Source organism: Clytia hemisphaerica, unplaced genomic scaffold (genome assembly GCF_902728285.1).
Source record: "Clytia hemisphaerica strain Z4C2 unplaced genomic scaffold, Clytia hemisphaerica genome assembly, whole genome shotgun sequence".
Classification (NCBI taxonomy): domain Eukaryota; kingdom Metazoa; phylum Cnidaria; class Hydrozoa; order Leptothecata; family Clytiidae; genus Clytia; species Clytia hemisphaerica.
In genome coordinates, this window is record NW_027103344.1 from 1,046,145 (window position 1) to 1,063,630 (window position 17,486).

Consider the following 17,486-nt stretch of genomic DNA (forward strand, 5'->3'; position numbering starts at 1 on the left):
TTTTGATAGTGGTAAGTCTAAATAAAACCAGTGAAAAGTAAAATGTAACATTAAAATAAATCGTCTATCGTTTTTAAATGAAATATCATCAAAAGTACACCATCATTCATTGTGTTTGTGTCCAAAACACACAAATAATTGAATTCGCATTGCAATGTACCAAATGAAAGTCACAAAAAAAGTGCAGCATATGTACAGGAAAAACTACAACAGTACACCTCTAAAAATCCTAAATAATTTGTCTATTTACACTTACTTTAATGGGATAAACTTTTGCGGAGATTAAATTTCGCGGTTGGCACTATTGGGTGGCAATATTTTCACGATTTAATGACTTTTACTGTCAAATCATGCATATTGGTTGTTGAAATACACATTATTTGCACCTCATTGATGCAAGTAATCATTCAAATAGAATTTATTTGACATATTTTGAGCCTTGTTTAGAAATATTTCGCGGATCAGGCTGTTCCAAATTTCTATTGGGACTTAATTTCGCGGATTTTCGCGGATGATACCCAAATCCACGAAATTTAATCCCCGTGAAAGTTTATCCCATTAAAGTACTAGCATTTCCTTTTAAAGAATTATAACAGCTTAATTTCATCTATGGCATATTTAAGATAATATTAAATACACAGAGCGGGATCATTCATTTTACTAAACTTTCCAAATAAATAAATTGTGAATATGCAGTAAATTATTAAAAATCTCAAGTTGGGTTTCAGGAGACGGATAATTCTAGACAATTCAAAGGTTTGGCAACATTTTCATGTTGTCCATAACACTGCCGCTCAACATCGCAAAGTCTTAACAATATTTTCAGGGAAAAATCCATTAAAAATATAGACCCAACTTGAGATTGAGTTCAGTAAAAAATGAGAATGATCCTATTACTCTTGAATTCATCTATCTACGTGAATGAAAACTAATTTCAAAATAACAAATTAAAAATAAACAAAGCTGACCAGAATTGGCAGGAAAAAAGTAGAAAGAAGAGTCGAAAAAGATGTCTCGGTTCAAGTTTGAAACTTTAACAATCATTTGTCAAAGTTGCATTGAAATAGTTAAAGACTAGTCTGTAAGGCACGTCCTAGGTTTATTCCAAAGACATTTTAGTTCGCGTATCAAAGTAGAGTCTAGTTGTTGAGTAGTATTTGGAGTGAGCAAGTTAAGTTAATAAGTGTAAGATGTTCAATGATTAACGATTATCTGGAGTTTAAAACGAGGGGTGACAAATTTAACAGAAATTTAACTTCAGTACTTTCTCTCTGACAGGCGAGAAAACGACTGAAGCAGTAAAATATAAACAAATTAATCATCTTGTTGACAAGGCAAAATAATACCAACAATTGTTTACGAATGATTCACATCTGACGATTTAAACCAATCAATAGTTTAAAATGGGTTAATTATTTAAAACATTAATATTCGCAGTGAATTTGTTTTTAAGGTAGCTTACTGTTGTTTAAATTAGCGATCCAGTAAATGTAGGTTTAAATATATGTTATGCCGTTGAAATGTAATATTTACATGAACTTTTGTTGTTGACATTTAACAATGACAGACAGATTTGAGTTGCAGTTTTTGTGTAGTTGTGTTTGTTAGCTGTTGACAGATGTGTCATATCCAGACATCGTCCGTCTGTAGGGTAAAATTTTGTGCATACTGTTGTCGCTTTGTTCGTCCACAATAATGATCTAGTAAAAGGAGTAATGGTACAGTGTTTAAACAACAATGTAAAAAAAAACGTGAGAATTACTTACTCATCAAATCATCCAAAACATCTTTTCGTCAAATCTTTATGACCAGGTGTTAGGCGTATTACTACGATGAGCAGCGTAGAGAAGAGCTTTAAACCAATTGAAGATCATACCCATGCATTGACAAGGATTATTTCAAAGAAAACAAAAAATAAAGTTATTTTACAGAGGAAGATTTTAACGTTTGTTAAAATCAAACAAACATTTTACGGCCAAAAATAAGAATATTTAACAGAATGAACTTAGAGTTCTTGTTGTTGTAAAATCCTTTGCTAAAGGTGAAAAAACGAAAGAGAGTTCCAGGCAAGGCTTTAATCAAAGGAAATAGACAAAACTGAAAAATAAACATTCTTACCGTTATTCAGGTTCTTGGACGCTTTCTCGAGTTCTCGTTTGGCTTGGGTGGTTCAGCTGGTAAAACTTTCAGCTTCTTTCCCATAATTTCTGCACCATGAAGTACCTGAATAGCCCTCTCAGCTGATTCTGCCCTTGAGAATTTAGCATAACCAAAATTTTTGTGACGTAACATGTAGACATCAATAAGATCTCCGAATCGAGAAAAAACATCTTTCAACACATTGTCGGGTGGGGGAGTGGGATGACAAACAATAAAAAGTCTCTCAGCACAAGAATCATTATCTGACATTGGTTTTGGTGACGGCAGTTGCACTGAGCAAAACATTTGGTTATGTTGTGGGATCAAATCAAGAGTTTGAACACGTGGGGCAACCATTAAGGTTTCCTCTTCATCCGACGCATAGCGCACTATCAGCTTACACCCTGGTGGATACTCAAATCCATGGAGTTTTTCTTTGGCATAAATAGCAGACCCTACTGCATTGTAAACAACAACAGCAATTCCTTTAGATTCTCCTGTTGAAAAGTTTTTTTTGATATCACAAAGCTCCATACCTGGGATCAAATCAAATAATCTAGCTAACTGTTCCTGTGTGATTGTAGGTGAAACTTGAACCTGCAATCTATTTCCAATCGAGTTGTTATTTCTACTGGTTTCTTGAGGGCCGGGGATTGTAAAACCAAGTTGAGCTGCGAGATCCTGTGGCTTTCTAGTTGTTTGTGGAATATTGATTAGTAGGTCATTTCCGATAGGTTGAACTGTCCCAGGTAGACTAGCTTTTTGGAAATGAGGGCTTTCCAGTGACTCCTTTTTGACTTTTGAAGGTTTAGGTTCTGCCATAACTGCTTTGTAAGCTTTGTCACAGTTTTCAACTGCCAAGGCTGCCTCATATGACCGATTGTATTTCACATAACCAAAACCTTTCCGTTCACCTGTTTTTCTGTCTTTCACCATTTGTATGTATTCGACTTCACCAAAAGCTTCAAACACAGATCTCATTTCTTGTTCCTCGACTCCCCTTGGGATGACCACAAACAGTCTAGTAAGAGCAGACTCATCTTGGAAATCATCTGTTGATTTTGAAGATTTTGGTTGGGCAATAATAACCTAAATAGAAGAAGGTTCATAGATAGAAAGACCTTTGACCCTTTGAGCATCTTCCTATTTTTTACTAGGGGAAGCTTTCCCCCTAAGATTGACAAGATATGGATAAATAGGTGATTAGAGGTGATTTGCAAAACCGAACACCTGTCTGATTTTGCTAAAATCACACATTGACGGATTTGCTTGTTCTATTTTATTGAAATTTGTTTCTGAATGCTATTTTGCCAAATGAAAGAGACTACTGTAGTAATGGAAAAAAATAGATCTCATAAGAATTTGGTACTTTGCTGACTGGTCTGTAAAATTCATGTAGACCCCCCTGTCGGAACTCAGGAACTACTTGAAATTTTCACCATTATGATGCTCATAAGAATTTTTAAGAAGTATCATTTACCTTTTTCTTTATACATACACTCTTTTTTTTATAAGCATACAGGAAAATCGGCAAAAATCTTTGGCCTAAGAAAGCTAAAACAGCTTTAAAAGCAGTTAAAAGTAACCCTAAGAAGGTCAGCGTTTTAGAAAAGTTGTACAAGTTTTTTTTGCATTTCAGCTTGGAGTTATGCTTATAGCATTATGCTTATTTTTTATTTAGTTTCAGCCTTCTGAGCAAGCTGTTTAAAAAATCACTCTAACTAATTTGAAGACCAGATAGTTGCTATGAAGGAATTAGACAAGGTTTGTCAGCATTACACAAAGTAACGGTACTTCGCAATAACTTGACTTCTCAAGTAATTTCTGCACCACCTCCCTGATTCGCTTTGCAGAATCAATCAATAGTCCTAAATATCATCTTCCTTTTTAACAATTTTCTACAAGTCCTTTTTACTATGCCGGACGTAAACGACAACTGTCCTTGTTCAATCTGTGGTAAACAAATAATCAATGATGCTATTTTTTGTAACTCATGTAATTTTTAGGTCCACCCTAAGTGCAATCATTTAAGTCAGTTTGAGTTTGATAGGCTGGCTGATTCTGATGATTCAGACCCCTGGACCTGTATTCGCTGTAATTTGAACGCTTTGAATCATGTTGATAACAGTTGTGAATATTTTGATGAATCTTCCTTTAACTCTGAAAACTTTGACAACAAGAACTTGTCTTTTCTTCATCTTAACATCTGTTCCATGAACAAGCATTTCAACAACTTCCACACTTTTCTTAGCAAAAAAATAAATCACAGATTTAAAATTATTGGTATCACTGAAACTAGAATTCGTTCAGAGCATATTGATTTCCCTATTGAGGATTATAAATCTTTTCATACACCCACTGAGGCTGAAGCTGGTGGTTCTTCACTCTACATTGATGAAAATCTGAAGCCTTTTCGAAGAAATGATCTTGAAAACCTCCTTTATGTCCCTAAATTTCTTGAATCAACTTTTGCAGAAGTCTTTGTTGGAACATCTGATCTGATTGTAGGTTCAATCTATAAACACCCAACACTCAAAATTAAAGAATTTTTACCCAAATTTGGTATTCTCCTTGATAAAGTAAGCAAAGAAAACAAAACTTTAGTTTATTAGGGGATTTCAATCTAGATCTTCTTGAGTTTGAATCAAAACCTGAAATTTTCGAATTCCTTGATATCCTCAGTAGTTATTTAATCAAACCACACATAACCCTTCCTACAAGAATCACTAATAAATCTAGAACATTGATAGACAATATTTTCATTTCTCCAACACCTTACTGCACTAGTAGTGGCAATTTCATTACTGGAATAGCTGATCACCTTTTACAATTTTGTATTTTTAATAATTCTCAATTTGATAACTTATCTGATAAAACAAAAGGCTATTACAAAGATTGGAAAAATTTTAACCAACAAAATTTCAGTAATACTTTCAATGATTTCAACTGGGAAGAAATTTTAAAAATTGATCAAAATGACCCAAATATTTCATTTGATAACTTTTTACAGCAAACTTACAGAATTGATTAATGAGAATGTACCCATTAAAAAATTTCCAAAAAGCAAAAAAAAAGAAAAAAATTAAAGCCATGGGTCACAAATGGTATATCTACCTCAATGTCAGTCAGAGATAAACTTTTAAAAAAATCCATCAATGCTAAAGATCCAATCAATGAAGCTAACCTACGTCAAAAATACAAATTTTATAGAAACTTAATCATCAATTTACTGAAAGCCAGCAAAAAGAATTATTTCAAAAATTATTTCTACCTAAATTCTACAAACCCTAAAAAACCTGGGAAGCTATAAATGAAATCATATACAAAAAGAAGAAGGAACAGTCTAATATTGTCTTAAAAAACTCTTCTAAAAAAAACGAAATCGTTTCTGAGCCTACTGAAGTTTCTAATGAGTTTAATAAATTTTTCACTACCATAGCAACTAAAATTCAAGCTGAGATACCAAACATTGGAGATTTTAAAGAATACATAAAAAGACCAACATCAGGCAACTCATTTTTCTTTACCCCAGTTAACAAGGATGAATTATTAAACATTTTCAAATCCCTAAATCACAGTAAAAGCTCAGGTGATTTTAGTATTCCTGGTAAAATTTTTGACACAGTTTCCAGACTCCCTTGCAACTATTTTAGAAAAAATCCTAAATCTCACTTTTCAAACTGGAATTTTTCCAAACTCCCTTAAAACTATTAAAGTAATCCCAGTTTTTAAAAATAAGGGATCTAATCAGGATGTTGATAACTACCGTCCAATTTCACTATTATCGAACATTGATAAAATATTTGAAAAACTTGTTTTCTCAAGATTAATGTCTTTCCTAGATTTTATTCTCTCAGAAAGACAATTTGGCTTTAGAAAAAATCATTCTACAAATCTTGCTCTAATCTCTCTTACTGAAGAGATTCGTAGGTCACTAGATGATAGCAAGTTCTCCTGTGGTGTTTTCATTGATCTGAAAAAAGCTTTTGACACAGTTGACCACAAAATCCTACTCAAGAAATTAGAACTCTATGGTATCAGAGGTATTCCCAATAATTGGTTTCAATCATATCTTTCTAATAGAATTCAATATGTTTCATATTCAGGTGCAAATTCAAACGCACGTAAAATCTCAACAGGTGTTCCTCAAGGTTCTGTTCTAGGCCCTCTTTTATTTTTAATTTACATTAATGATCTGTGTAATGCAATTGAACATTCCCTAACCTCCCTTTTTGCAGATGACACGAGTCTAATCTACTCAGATAAATCTCTTATTAACATTGAAGAAAGTATCAATGCAGATCTCCAAAATCTTTATATATGGCTTTGTGCAAACAAAATCTCTTTGAATGTAGCTAAAACTAAAATTTTACTTTTCAGGAATGTACACAAACAAATCAAACATAATCTTCAGCTTTCGATTAATAATATTCCCCTAAACTTAAGCGAATCAGTCAAATACCTTGGTGTAACTCTTGATCACTTTTTAAATTGGAGAATAAACACAAACAATCTATGCTCTAAATTAAGTAGTGCCAATGGAATAATTTCTAAACTCAGACATTTTGTTCCTCTATCTACACTACTTCAGATTTATTATGCTCTATTTTTTTCGCATCTTAATTATGCTTGCCAAATATGGGGTCAAAAACATAACTATAATGTGGAAAGAGTCTTTAAACTTCAAAAACGATGCTTACGAATCATGACTTTTTCTGATTTCAATGCTCACTCTAGTAAAATCTTTTATGAACTTAATCTTCTTAAAATTTCTGATCACATTAATCTACTAAATATAACTCTTGCTCACAGGATCTTATGTGGCTTTTCTCCAATTAGACTCAAGAGTCTCTTCTCTCTAAACTTTTATCAACATAAACAAAGAACCAGAGGGAAATCAGTGCGTCTTCTTTTCAGGCCCTCTTTCAGAACTTTTATGTATGGTACAGAATCTATCACCTATAGTACCATTGTCCAGTGGAATGATTTACAACAGAATTTTCCTGCTTATCCCTTGACTGACTTAACTGGTTGTGAACTTAGGATAAACTTACACAATTATCTTGTATCTGATTACTAATTGCTTTGATTGAACAGTGACAGTAAAGCTATAAAACTTTTATTAATTTTTTTTTTTTTTTTTTTCTTTGAATTACTTTCAAAATTCACCTTTCAAAATCATGTTTACATTTTGATATACCTAAATACTTATTTAATTTATTCATAATGATCTCATTATTGATATATTACATACATATTTTTTCTTTTTCTTTTTTCTTTTTTGTCTATTTCATTTGTGTATCTTTTCTATTTTTTGATATTTTTAAGTTTAGTTTTCTACTTTTTGTTCTCCTCCTTCATTTTTATTTGTCTGTTTTAAGACTTTTACGTGTTCAGTAGTTTAAGAAATTCTTCCTAATTATACTAGTATTCCTTGGAATTACAAAAAGGTGGCCCATCTCGAATAGCTTGCTAATATGAGGTCTCCATTCTAGCATTGTTTAGTTTTACTATATAATTTAACATAAAACTTTGTATCATATTTACTACTACAATCATGAAAAATAAAATACTACTACTACTACTACTACTACTACTACTACTACCTAAATATCGACTTCTTACAAAAATAAATTTAGAAAATGTACTATGGCCAGACCCAATTGATTGTTTGGTTTTTGTCCTAGAAGCTTTGAATAATGGGTTGGTCTGGGTTGGTTGGTTGGTAGCTGAAATTGGAACATTTTCTAATTTTCCCACCAGAAAACCTCTAGCTCTATTTTTTAAAACCTCTATTCTTCGAGCAGTTCGCCCAATCCTGGAATCCAACAAGAACGTAAAGAAATAGCCTGAATCTGAAACAAAGGCACGTGCTGCAATAGCAAGATCACAGGGGGACATTTTTGCCACTTGCTCACAGTGTATACGTGCCTTATTTTTTAATTCATTTCTGTGCACAAAATGGATGTTCTTTATGGAAGAATCAAAGAAGTCAGCCAGGAGGTAAAAAGGATTTGATTTTTCCCAGAGGACACAAACCAAACTATCAATTGAGCCTGGCCTATGTGAAATGTGTCTTTTATATACCTTCATGGTTCGTCCATCAGCATCATCTAATTTCTTTCCATCCATTGATTCCACAGCTAAACAAGCTTCAGACATTTTTGAAAATTTGACGTAAGCAACACCCCGATTCTCTTTTGTTTGCTTGTCTCTTACAACCCAAACGTCCTCAACAGTTCCAAACTTTTCAAAAGCTGTTTTCAGATCTTCGCTGGTGTGGGATTTGCTACAAACAACGAAGACTCGTGAAAATGGTGGTTTATCGTGATCTACTTGGTGAGTACCTTTACTGTCCTTTGATGAACTATCTCTTCTTTCTCTCTGATGATAATGATGGCTTCCTCCGGAAGATCTATCACTTTTACTGGACAAAGAATGGGTTGATCCGTTGAAATTTTGGGCTTGCTGTTGTTGAGCTTGAGCATGGGCTGCAGCAGCAGCTAAATGATAATTATATGACAAAATATCATATCCAAATGTGGTACCAGCATTAGGAAGTGCCATGATTAATCCTAATTTAATCGATCAATGATTGACCGAACCCTATGAGCTTTTCTTATCTTTTGTTGAAAGATGCTACGTTCTTCTTCTTTCATCGTAATTTTCTGAAGCAAACCTTCTGAATAATAACAAAAGAACTGGTGGCCTGTCTAATTTGCAGACCAGATATTCTTCATTTCCCCATCAGGAATCGTCTTGTCAAAGAACAAATATATTTTGGTATTTTTTACAAGGGTGAAGAAGGGGCTTCAAAAATATACTTACATGACTTGGAAGCCCTTGTCATGCTACATCAGTATGTTTACACGCCATGACACCAGTGATCAAATTGACATAATTCCGGTATGCATTATTTCTTTACATGTTTGAAGTCTGCGTTCCGAATGTTTTGAAAATTTCTCAAGTGCGATCAACAGGGAGTACTTTAGTAACACAAAACATACCTGATTATGTAAAGTTAAAAAGTTTAGGAAACAAAAACTTCTTGAAACATTTTTTACGTTTGAAAAGCGTGAAAAGAATTTCAATTGATTGAAAAAAATTCTTATCAAACTCAATTGTAGATGAAGTGGCAAATTTAGCAACCCCCTAAAAAGAAGAAGTATCGGTAGTGCTGGCACATTGAACCACAATTTCATTTAAGTTAAATCTAACTCTGTCTTCCGATTGCCATCCGATTTTAGTTTGATAGCTGGAATTGGCGCGAATCAAAATTCTAACCCCGTGCGGTTCTGAGCGAGCAACCAAATTTTGTTGGTGCACAAGGCAAAAAAAAATTAAACCTTGAAATGTCTTAAGTCTTTTTTCATAAAATGGTTCGTGAAATGATCGGTGGTTGCTGTGTCTGTTTGGATGAGAGAGGATGGAAGGAAAATCCTCTCGTATACTGCGATGGAAGTGGCTGCACCATTGCTGTCCACCAAGGTATTCTTATTAATAAGTTTTGTTTACAAAATTTGTTTGTGTAGCTAACGAAAAAGAAATTCCAGTCAGAGGGTAATCCAGATTCAAAATTTTAGAGAAATCAGAAAAATCAAAATTACCTCTACATACAAATTTTAGACTGTTAGAGTATGGTACGCCTAGAAAAGACTTAAATAGTGAGTGAATCCGTCCAATCCTTTCCTTGCTTGCTTTCCATTTCCAAAAAATCTCCTAGTTTGGATGGTGACTGTCTATTCCATGTGCATATATAAACTATATACTGTCAACTGAATGTCTGGAACGAAGAAGACCAAAATAGTGGCAGAGCCTTTGACGTCACGCGCCTGGCAAGTTACACACTCGTGATTTGTTAATCCCATCGCGGCAGGCAGTAGGCGGTTAGATGGCGGGCATTCTCCAATTCTCCAATCTGCGTCTTGTCATTTTTAATGAAAACAAAAAAGTTAAAAAGGGCGCGCTATCGCGCTATCAGTGAAAAGTTATCGTGACATGTTATTATGACAGAAAGTATGATTGATAAACTTGGTGGAGTTATCAAAACAAATTTGTTGCCAAAGAGATTTAACAGTAAGTGAAAATACAGGCCAGATATCAACAAGTCCCATGTTATTTACTCATTTAAAATGGTGGACAGAGTTGCGGAATGATATTAAGGATAATACGTGTGCAACCTAAATAAAATCAGTCATTTAATTAATCAAACAATAGTGAGGGAGTTAGTATTTTACAATTTTCTAATTAGCCCCCAGCCATCGGAGCCATGCAGTATAGACCTAACTCTTCATACAAAAATTACGGGAAACACATATTTGGAATTTGTACCCTACATGCTGCACTCAAGCACTTGGGCCAAAATCCCGCAAAAGTGGGACAAAAATCAGTTTTTTGAAGTTTGCAAAAAAACGCCACATAGAAGATCTTTCAAGTTCAGTATGTGAATAGAGCAGTAAAAAATACAACTTTTCTATTTTTCCTTTTTTTTGCAAAAGTTCTAGGAATGAAAATAAAGGGATAATGATAATTGAATACTATCCATTGATAATCCGCGGCACTATCGTAAAGCTAGAATCGCTTCGCGCACTCTTCGCTTGAGAAAATGATTGACAGATTGAAGTTTTTCATCCCCGCGGTGCGCAGCGCGGGAGCTCGGGCGCTCTGCGAGAGTTCTCGGCTCAATCCTCGGACCGCGCTAAAATGGTAGACTGAGCTGTGATAGATCATTTCGATAGAAGTTGTTGGAATGTTTACAAGGCTCTTGACAGAATATTATTTGTTTTATTGTCAATGATGACAGTGCCGTTATAAATTTTGTTAGATCTGACAAATTGATGTTTGTAAGTGCACTTTATAGTTTTGATTCCCACTGAAGAATCATATCTGGTTTTCATGTTATTAGATGCTGTTTTAGAGCTTTAGAGCTACACTGCCATGCAGGAGAATGTTAGCACTTTGCAAATTTAAACAAAACTTATTTATAGGTATAAACCAATTTGGCAAATCCAGTTAGGGACTATCTTCAAGCAAACCTCAAGCAAGCTGCCTGTTCCTAACATAAATTTCACCCTTAAATTAAAAACTATGTGCAGGTCCAAACAGGAAATATATTTGAAGACTTTGAGCTACCAAGTTGTTACTAAACAATCCTGTACATATTCTTCCTACCATTTCTAATAAAAAATGGCTGATCGTGGATAAAAATGACGTCATACGAAATCGGTCTATTATCTATTTTTTTGCTGATTTCTCTTGCGTCCACTGAAGTATGAAGTAGTAAGTTATGCAATAGAACGTTGTGCATGCCTAAAGGAGTATTGGCATTATATTAAAATATGTATTCTTGTAGAAGAAAGATTAATTTTTCTTCTCTTGAAAACTAGAAATGTTCATAAAAATCCTCTCATCTTAGAACAAGCACTTCAAATAACCATAACATTATACATAACTCAAGCTGAAAAAAATAGCAGCAAAGGTGAAAGAAAATCCTTATTTCTTGGCTGATGGTAGATTATTCCCCTGGAAATAGCATGGCAAAATTACATTATTTCGTATAAAAAAACTGGTCCAAAGTATGATGTCATAATGACAGCTTTAATTTGCATGTTTTGAAAGTTTGTTGTATTTACACCGTCTTTGTGGAATTCTCATGAAGATTTAGTTTCAAAGTTCAATTTAAGATTGAGTTTTTTTTTTGCGAAACTCCTGGAAATATGCCCGGAACTAAATCCAACCATATATTTCGTTCCTGTATTTTTGACATCAATATGGCAGATGGAAAGTCAATCTTGAATCTTTGAAGATTTTTCCTTTGCAGTGCTGCAAATAACGGCCGGTACTGTAACCGGTAATTACCGGTCATTTCGTAGTTTCTACACCGGGCCATTCTGAAGCTTAATCTTTCATTTTGTCCGGTTAAAATTTAAAGACTAGAGGCCTAGATAAATACTTAATAACGTCTCCAATTAAAAAGAGGAATATATTTTGAATTAATACAGGTGTTTAGCCAATCTAAAGGTCATTTCAGACCCCCTGCTTGGACTCCCTGCTCAAATTATTTTTGTTGCGCTTAAAAAATTACCGGCCTACTGAAATTTCCTTATTTGCAGCACTGCTTTGGGGACAAGCTGGAGTTTTTACAAGCTCTTTTTTGATTTGGTTGGTCGTTAACCAGTAATAAAACAATTTTGTTACTTTTTCTAAAGAACGCGTCATCTCTATCACTTCAAATGACCAATTAGTGAAGTATCTTGTAAAAACTCAAGCTCATCCCCTGCTTTGCCCATCTAAGGTTAGGGGGAGGGTTTGTTATCAAACATGATAAAACCCTCTCCTTTGGAAAACCCAGGCTGACAATCAAGATATGAACACAATAGACCTTTTTGGTTTTCATACTTTGTTTCTCATAAATCTTTTTTTAGCTTGTTATGGTATTGTGTCAGTGCCAAGTGGCCCATGGTTTTGTTGCAAATGCCAATCCCAAGAAAGAGTAGCCCGAGTGGTAAGACTTTCCTATATCGGTGATCAGAGTTGAAAAAATTGTCCTCTTGTGCTTGAAGGCTATTTCGTCGCAGTAGAATAAGAGTGCCTTATGTCCATTTTTTGAAATTTTTTTTTTTTACATTTTTTGGGACACAAGGCTGTGCTCTTTTGAATGGTGACTTTAGATTTCTTGGATTTTATCTCATTTGGGAGAAAGCTGTCCAAATTTGGACATAAGGCTTTTTACTTTTACATGTGCTAGAATAAAGTGGACTTAAGCTAATTTAAATGTTATGAATTGATAGATTAAGAATAGATTCTTGATATAAAACGACTAGAAACTTATTATACCTACCTGCTCATTGTTTATCAGTTTCTTAATTGAAATTGTGGGATTGTTTTCATCACTTTTATTAAGCAATTTATACTTAAGTCCATTTTCCAGTGAAATTTATAGAAGAAAAATGCCTTATGTCCATTTCTGTTGACGAATGCGCGCCATTATGGTACACTCAATGGCGCACTCATTGATTTTTTTTTTCAAAAATGTGATACACAACTACCAAAAAGGCAGAATTAGTGAAAACACTTGAAAATTTGACAATAAGTCTTCGTCATTAGGCTCAAGCAAATAATGAAAACTTTAAACTCGATTTCTGCAAAACAGTGATTTTGGACATAAAGCACTCTTATTTTACTGCGACGATTTGGCCATTATAGAGCTGTGTCAACTTCTTGAAAATCTCAGAAATTCCAAATAATTCAAATCCTTTTCATTGAACTTTTTTCTGATAATAGAATAAAAGATAGAACTAATATGCCTTTCCAATCTGCTTATTAAATGTCTTCAATTTTGGTATTTTTAGGGGCTTGAATTTTAAATTTACTATTTTTGTTTTATTATGTTTCTCATTTTATTATTTTAGAGGTGTGAATTATGCCCTCAGAAGGATGGAGCTTTAAAAAGAACAGATACTGGAGGTAAAATTTCAGAATTTCAATTCATCAACATCGTGAATCCAATGTTTCTATGTGTTTGTTGCAACATTATTGTCTTTGCAAATTTTACTGAAATTCTTTTCAAGACCTATTGTTAGTTTTAAAATTTATCCTGTTTTTTTTCTTCTTTGTTTTAATTTTCTTAACATTCTTGCTATTTTAATTCAGGAACTGGTTATAACTGTTGTAAGCTTTTTTTATAAGAATATACTTATTAGAATATTCATGATGAAATTGGCCATAAAATTAAGGATATGCTAAGAATAACAGCATCATGGAATTTAGCAACTGAACCGATTTGGCAAAAGAATGCTGATTTTTATAGCTTTTTTACCTTATAAAGTGTCTATAATCCCCAGCCATGCTATAAATTTAGGCTTAGTTGAACCCTAACCTAAGAATATACTGTAAGAATTTTGGGATGATTCTATCTCAAAAAGTTTAAGAATATCCATGATATTATGGAAAAACAACATAATAAAAAAAAAGCTTGCATATTTTTCTAAAGTTGGGAAGAGCAGGTTTGAAACAGAGAAATGGAAGAATGCTAATGAAGATCTGTAAAAAGCTATGGAAAAGAAGATAGTTCTGTATCTACATAACAATTCTAAATTCACTTTGATTACCCCTCTTATGTTTAGGATGGGCTCATGTTGTGTGTGCGTTGTACATTCCAGAAGTTCGGTTCGGTGATGTTAGCACAATGGAACCTATTATACTGTCTTCTGTTCCTGCTGACAGGTATAACAAGGTAAAACATGTTACCAGTTGTCACACATCTATATTCCACAGTTTAATAATGAGCTGGTTGCTTGCTAAGTATAGAATAGTCCCAGTCAGCGATTCTGACCTTTCTATTATTCCTATCTGATTGGTGTTGAAATTGGAATAGATGAGGGATTGCAACATTAGATCAACTTATGGTACTGAGGAAGATATCTTGATTTATTAAATCTGAAATTTTCTTGAAAACCTTGAATAGCTTGATCTCTATAGCATGAGTTTTTCTTGGTTCTACAAGAAGACAAACCCCCTAAAATACAGATCACTTTTTTAGAGTTGTTGTATTTGTGAGGAAAGGAATAAAGAAAGCGGAAAGTCACACGGTGCTTGCATGACTTGTCATAAGACTGGTTGCAAGTTAGCCTTTCATGTTACCTGGTATAATTTCTATTTATTCCATGTATAGTATCTTAAGTAATCTCAAATTAATTTAACCTGTATCCTGATGTGTCTCATAGAAATCTTGTTCTTTTTCAAAATAGAAACCTTTTGATTTTGCTTCCATAAAATTATAAGCGTAATTTTGTTTAAACTACATCTATCAAAATTATCACTCAATTTGCCCTGATTTCTATGAACTAATTACAATTCTGTTTTAGTGCCCAATCAAAGCGTCAACTTTGTGAAGAGGCAGGTGTGGATGGGCATGTCCAGTATGTTGGTTATTGCACAACACACTGGCAGAAAAGGGTAAAGCATTTTTGACTTCACAATTATTTTCAAGACTTGACAATTTTTTTAGGAAATTCTTTGTTAAGAGTACCACTTTTAATAATGGTTACCACCATTTTTATCATGCTTCTATTTGGTCAAACATTGTGCCTTTTTGATTTCAGATGAAGTTGAAAAACACGGCTGAGAAAAAGGAGAAAGAAAAAAAGATACCCCGTGTAAGAACTGAAAGCACATCAAGTACAAATTCTGTAGAGCTTAACCATCGTGGTAGGAAATTGCAAAATCACAGTCTGTTTGAAAGTGAAAATAGTCAAGATGAAACTATGGAGGAAAGCCATTCACCTCTTAATAACAGTAGGACAGATCTCTCTGACGAAGAAACAAAAAAGATAATAGAAACTTCAACGCCAAATGGACAATCGCATACGCAGACCTCAAAATTGACATCTGTAATAGAAGTGAATGGATTTATACACACAAATGACATACCAAACGGTGTTGACAGTATGTTAGTTACAAATGTTGCTCCGATAAACAATACAACAATACAAGCTGAAGAGGATCTTACTCCTAAACGTCGGAAAAGATTAAAAAGTTTAATGGATAATACAGATGATGAGCATGAAGACCAAGATGATATAAATTCAAATGAAAATGAACATCAAACGGTAAAAGAAACTTCCAAAAAACGTAAAGTAGATAAAGTGATTGAAAAGCCAAAAACTAAAACTGTACCCAAGGAAAAGAAAACAAAAGACAAGGACAAAGATAAAGAAAAAACTAGCAGTAAGAAGAAAAAAGATAAAACTGTAATTCCAGATAAGAAACGAAAATTACCTCAACCTTCTCAATTGGGGGAACTGGAAAATGGCAAAGTTAGCTCATGGAATATCCAAAATCAAAAATTGTAAGTTTCAATTAAAATTTAATGACTCTTATAGTTAATTTGGAGATCTTCTTGAAACCCACAATGCTACTTGTGCATTACCATTATCAAGTCTATTTATGTTCACTACTTTCTGTTTTTCTTAGAAAAGAGGCACCGGATAATTTTCAGGCTTTTCTGGAACATCAATGGAATCAAAGTGCACAGTTTATCACTTCCAAAGCTCAGCATTTTGATGGTGAGTATAATATTTCGTTGTATGAGTCTTTTCTATATTCATGACAGTCTGTGCCTTTAAACTTGGGACAAGCTGGAGTTTTTACAAGCTCGTATGTGACTTGGTTGGTCGTTAAGTTAATTTTATTACTTTTTCTAAAGAACGCGTCATCTCTATTACTTCAAATGACCAATTAGTGAAGTATCTTATAAAAACTTCAGCTCATCCCTTAAACGTGTGTCAAAACAATGAAATTATTTTCAAGTAGAGAAGATCTTCAATGTTTCCGGATCCAGCAGGATCATTTAACTACCACACCTTATTTATTTATTTAGGTTTTGTTTTTCAAACTTTTTATGATAACGTTAAAAGTTTATTTGATTATAGTTGCTTCATTACTGGGATGTCTGCATCAACTAAAATCTGACAATGGTAAGCTGGAAAAGAAACTAACAAACCTTCAGCTTCGCAAAGATAGACTATTAGGCTTAAATGCTCGGCTAGCGTCATCATTCTCAGAACCTTCAACTAGCAATGGTGTAAATCTACCTGAGAAAGTGTCTTTGTCAGCTATGCTGTCAAAATTAAATGGGCGTAGCTCCCTTACAGTACCAATAAAAGAAGAGACTTGTGATGAAAGAGATTCTAGTCCCAATAAGAAAACTCCAAAAACTATAGTAAACAAAAGTGGGAAGGAACAAAGTGAGACTAAAAGAAAATATCCTGACCAGGCTTCAGAAACGGATCAAGGGGCATCTTCAGATTTAGCGTTACTAGCAGCTGCAAGCATGAAGCACGATAACAGGACACCTACAGATGAGAAGCCAGCCCATAATTCCTCCTCTGTCCCTGGTGGATCAATGTTGGTACAACCAAATATTGAATTTGCAAACCATTCACTAACAGCATCGTCACAAGCAGCTACAAACAGACTTTTGAATAGAATCTTTAAGCCTCCCGATACTAGTTATGACACTGACAAAAATTCATAAGTTTTTTTTGTCTTGAGAACTTCAAAGCTGTGATGTGATTGTTAAAATTACAGTGTTTGATCTTCAAAATTATATTAGCTTATAAACATTATCAAACGATATTTTAAAACATTCTCTTCCATAGATGTACTGTATATTTAGCTGTCTATAACAATTTTTAGAATATAACTTTTTTTAATTTTTAAGATAAATTTATATTTATGACTTTGAAATGAAATCAAGTATGTTTACATTTGTTTTTTAAAAGATCTTTATCAGAATTTGAGTTACCCTTTTTATGTTGTCCCTCACAACAACAAACTATATTCAA

General features: G+C 33.6%; 2 protein-coding genes across 3 annotated transcripts; one reads left to right on the forward strand and one right to left on the reverse strand.

The window, feature by feature from the left end:
* Positions 1–562: 562 nt before the first annotated feature.
* Positions 563–9,079, reverse strand: LOC136819598 (RNA-binding protein 45-like). Of its 2 annotated transcripts, XM_067075843.1 has the most exons (4): positions 8,968–9,079; positions 8,227–8,642; positions 2,119–3,228; positions 563–1,700 (listed from the first exon to the last, which is right to left on the reverse strand). In XM_067075843.1, exons 1-3 carry the CDS (start codon positions 8,987–8,989, stop codon positions 2,125–2,127), a joined length of 1,542 nt encoding a protein of 513 aa, XP_066931944.1. In that variant the 5' UTR covers positions 8,990–9,079; the 3' UTR covers positions 563–1,700; positions 2,119–2,124. The 2 variants fall into 2 exon arrangements, with proteins under 2 accessions (XP_066931944.1, XP_066931934.1); XM_067075833.1 differs by lacking the exon at positions 8,968–9,079 and having other exon boundaries at positions 8,227–8,888.
* A 353-nt stretch (positions 9,080–9,432) lies between these two features.
* Positions 9,433–17,275, forward strand: LOC136819611 (zinc finger protein zfp-1-like). Its single transcript, XM_067075856.1, has 9 exons — positions 9,433–9,627; positions 12,564–12,643; positions 13,551–13,605; positions 14,265–14,374; positions 14,681–14,784; positions 15,006–15,096; positions 15,243–15,988; positions 16,114–16,205; positions 16,572–17,275. The coding sequence occupies exons 1-9, from the start codon at positions 9,516–9,518 to the stop codon at positions 17,174–17,176; spliced, it is 1,995 nt and encodes a 664-aa protein (XP_066931957.1). The 5' UTR covers positions 9,433–9,515; the 3' UTR covers positions 17,177–17,275.
* The last annotated feature ends 211 nt before the right edge of the window (positions 17,276–17,486 follow it).

What these genes read in the sequence shown, in the direction of transcription:
- LOC136819598 (XM_067075833.1), bottom strand. Translation starts at nt 8,706, where the DNA reads ATGGCACTTCCTAATGCTGGTACCACATTTGGATATGATATTTTGTCA. An exon ending in CTGATGGACGAACCATGAAG is followed by an intron (nt 3,229 to 8,226) that starts GTATATAAAAGA and finishes TCTTCTATTTAG; the next exon opens with GTTATTATTGCCCAACCAAA.
- LOC136819611 (XM_067075856.1), top strand. Translation starts at nt 9,516, where the DNA reads ATGGTTCGTGAAATGATCGGTGGTTGCTGTGTCTGTTTGGATGAGAGA. An exon ending in AAGAAAGAGTAGCCCGAGTG is followed by an intron (nt 12,644 to 13,550) that starts GTAAGACTTTCC and finishes TTATTATTTTAG; the next exon opens with AGGTGTGAATTATGCCCTCA. An exon ending in CAAAGCTCAGCATTTTGATG is followed by an intron (nt 16,206 to 16,571) that starts GTGAGTATAATA and finishes ATTTGATTATAG; the next exon opens with TTGCTTCATTACTGGGATGT.